The following is a 3,228-nucleotide window of genomic DNA, read 5'->3' as shown; positions in this document are numbered from 1 at the left end:
TTGTTTGTTTGTTTGTTTGCGATGGAGTTTCGCTCCTGTCGCCCAGGCTGGGGTGCAATGGCGCGATCTCGCCTCACTGCAACCTCCACCTCCTGGGTTCAAGCAATTCTCCTGCATCAGCCTCCCGAGTAGCTGGGCTTACAGGTGCCCACCACCAAGACGGGCTAAAATTTTTTTGTATTTTTAGTAGAGACGGGGTTTCACCATGTTGGCCAGGCTGGTCTCCAACTCTTGACCTCAGGTGATCCCCCCGGCTCAGCCTCCCAAAGTGCTGGGAATACAGGTGTGAGCCACCATTCCCAGCCCACACAGCCCCATTCCTGGAGCACACTGGGGATTCATGCCTCAGCCCTTGGAGTCATCCCAAGAGTAGGGGCAGGAGGTAGCATTCACAACACCCTTGTCCTGGTATCTGACACCTCCCTCTGACTGTCACAGCCCCACAACCCCCAGCACCTCAGTCACTAAGTCTCAGCCTCTAGCCCTGGAATACGCCCAGAGACCCTCCTCGCTGCCCATTCTCCCATTTGTCTAACAGGACCTTAGATGGATCTGTCTCCCACTCCGTGCCCCATCCCACCCCGCTGAGACCCACCTGTACCCTCCAATGACATCTGGGGGTTGCTCAGGGTCAGCACCAAGTCATCGGCCCCAAAGGCGGCAGCAGGGGGAACAGGGGCCAGGGTGGAGTCATCTGAGCTGTACATCGCACTGACGTAGTTGCTAAAAATGTTGCTAATCTCACAGGTTGCAGCCATGAGGCTACCTGTGGGTAGGGGGAGAGGGGATGAGGTTGGTGAGGGGACGAGGGTCCTCTCCTTACACTCCCAGCTACTCTGCTTTGCCCAACGATGGCAAGAGTAGCCCCCAGGGGCAGGAAGATCATCAACTCTGCGGACACCCTCTCTTCAAGCAGGGCTCCAAGATCTCAGACCAGGGCAGGACCACAGGAGCCTCCAGCTGGACTTCCCTCCTCAGATCTCTAGGGCCCTGGAGCCAGACTGGCAGCGTCATGGCCATTCTGCCCTCCCAGAGACAATCTCTCTCTGTTCTTCGACACTTAGAACACCTACGCTCTTGCTCGGAGATCCTAGACTGGAGTGCGCAGATTCAGAACCGCAAATCCTCTGGACCCCTCTGCAGTTTCCCAAGAGCTGTTCTAGGGAATGACAGGCAGGGAATCCTACCGGAGTGGTGGAGTCTTGCTGTGGCAGGCAGGCCGGCAGTCAGGCTTAAGCCGCAGGTGGGAGAGAAATCCAGTTCTGCCAGGTAGCGCTGAGGTGTCTGGCCGCTGTGATCCCCTACCTGGCTCTAAATAGAGCCTGGAGGGAGCTCCTCCCTGAGCTCAGGCCTTTATAGTACGTCCCTTGCAGTAACCTGAGCTGGTGGCTCATTGGACGGAGGGGATTTCCTGGCCTTTAGACTGGGCTCCTGGCCCCAGGTGATTTGCATATTCAGTGCCACTTGGCCCGGATCTTAGCGGGCGGTGCTGGGAAATCAGGCCCGGCTGGTTTAATGATTGTCAGAGTCTGTCATCCCGCACCCTCTGGGGCTGGGCACAGGGCACTAGCCTGGGCAGGTGGCGGGAACATTGCTGGGGTGGGCATCCGTGCTTTCTGCTGCCCTCTGGCCCAGGAAAATCCTCCCAGGGGCCAGGCCAGAGATGGGCCAGGCAGGGGGAGGGAAAGTGAGGGACTGTGAACCCTTGGCTGACCTGGATCAGAAAGCTGCTGGCCCCTAAATTCCAGAGATTCGGCGACAAAGAGGCCTAGTAGGGAGAGGAGTTACTAGGTTTAGGGGTTTTTCCCAGAACACCCAGGACTCTGGCCAGGGGCTGGCAGATGCTCCAGGCTCAACGCTGGGCAATACTCATGGATTAATTGGTGGTGGCTGGGCCTGCCAGCCTAGCCTTGGCTCCAGGGTCCCCACTAAAGGGGTCCTTCTCCAGCACTCAATCTGTTGGCAAGGTCTTCACTACCATCACCTGGACTCCATCCAAGCATCAGGGTTGCTGCAGTCACTCCTGAAGAGACCCGGCTCTGCTTGAAAGTTCTTCCCTCAGCGCCTGCTGAAGCCCTCCCTGCCGGAGTTGCCGGAATCCACACGGATAAATTCATCCCTGCTCTCTGGACTCCATCTAATCTCTGGTTCACTCGGCCCAGTTTTCCAGTGCCTTCTGCTGCCCTCTAGTGGTCAGAAGCCTGACTATCTGGGTCACGTCATTCAAAGAAGAGGGAACGCATAGTATTAATATATTTACCAAGCACTTTTCAACATATTCTCTCATTTAATCCTCACACCAAAAAAGTCCTGTAAGGAATGCATGGTTACTCCCATTTTATAGACAAGAAAGTTGCAGCGTGGAGGGTTCCCTTAGAATGGCTTGCCCAGGCCACACAGAGTTGGTGAAGGGGTGGGGCTGAGATTCACACCCAGGTATGCAGGTGTGTTGTACACGAAACCCTTGCTCTTTCCCTGCACAGGACTCAGAGCCTTCCCTCCCAGCTCCATGGCCAGAGCCCTTGCCTTCCCTGTGGGCAGAGTCCCCCATGTCTGTGGTTGTCTCTATGGACTCAGCCTGAAACACAATGGACAGGGTCTTATAGACCCTCCTTGAGATCCTGAATGGGGTAATACAGGTGGCTGAGGCAGGAGACGTGTAGTCAACATCTGCAACTGCGTCATCTTGGGTGAGACCCTTGGAGTCTGCGCTTGTTTCCTCATCTATAAAAAATGAGGTTGTCTGAATTTAATAATCCCTAAGATCTCTTCCAGATCTAGCATTTTGTTTGTTTGTTTTGTTTTGAGGTGGAATCTTGTTCTGTCACCTAGGTTGGAGTGCAGTGGCGCGATCTCTGCTCACTGCAACCTCTGCCTCCTGGGTTCAAGCAATTCTCCTGCCTCAGCTTCCCGAGTAGCCAGGATTACAGACCACCGCCACACCCGGCTTTTTGTATTTTTAGTAGAGATGGGGTTTCACCGTGTTAGTCAGGATGGACTCGATCTCCTGACCTTGTGATCTGCCTGCCTCGGCCTCCCAAAGTACTGGGATTACAGGCATGAGCCACCGTGCCTAGCCCAGATCCAGATTTTTATGCATCTAAAAATGTAGGATCGGGTGGCTCACACCTGTAATCACTCCATCTCAAAAAAAAAAAAAAAAAATGTAGGATCTGTCTGACCCACCTCCATTAATGCATAACTTGCGGAGTTCCTGGCCACCCTCAG

General features: G+C 54.6%; 1 protein-coding gene across 3 annotated transcripts in view; it reads right to left on the bottom strand.

Annotated features, from left to right (window-relative positions):
• ELF3 (E74-like factor 3 (ets domain transcription factor, epithelial-specific)) overlaps positions 1-2,115 on the bottom strand; it is a 7,768-nt gene extending 5,653 nt beyond the window's left edge. Inside the window, exons 1-2 of one of the 3 annotated variants that reach the window (XM_011931753.1) lie at positions 1,985-2,115; positions 596-766 (exon numbers count right to left, since the gene is read on the bottom strand). In XM_011931753.1, coding sequence (XP_011787143.1) covers positions 596-766; positions 1,985-2,003 — 190 coding nt within the window. In that variant the 5' untranslated portion in view covers positions 2,004-2,115. Of the gene's footprint in view, positions 1-595; positions 767-1,073; positions 1,393-1,984 lie in introns of those variants that run through there. The other 2 variants (XM_011931754.1, XM_011931755.1) reach the window with 2 other exon arrangements.
• Between the last annotated feature and the right edge of the window lie 1,113 nt (positions 2,116-3,228).

The sequence above is a fragment of the Colobus angolensis genome, unplaced genomic scaffold (assembly GCF_000951035.1).
Source record: "Colobus angolensis palliatus isolate OR3802 unplaced genomic scaffold, Cang.pa_1.0 Scaffold91, whole genome shotgun sequence".
Classification (NCBI taxonomy): Eukaryota; Metazoa; Chordata; class Mammalia; order Primates; family Cercopithecidae; genus Colobus; species Colobus angolensis.
This window is presented reverse-complemented; position numbering and strand designations above follow the sequence as displayed.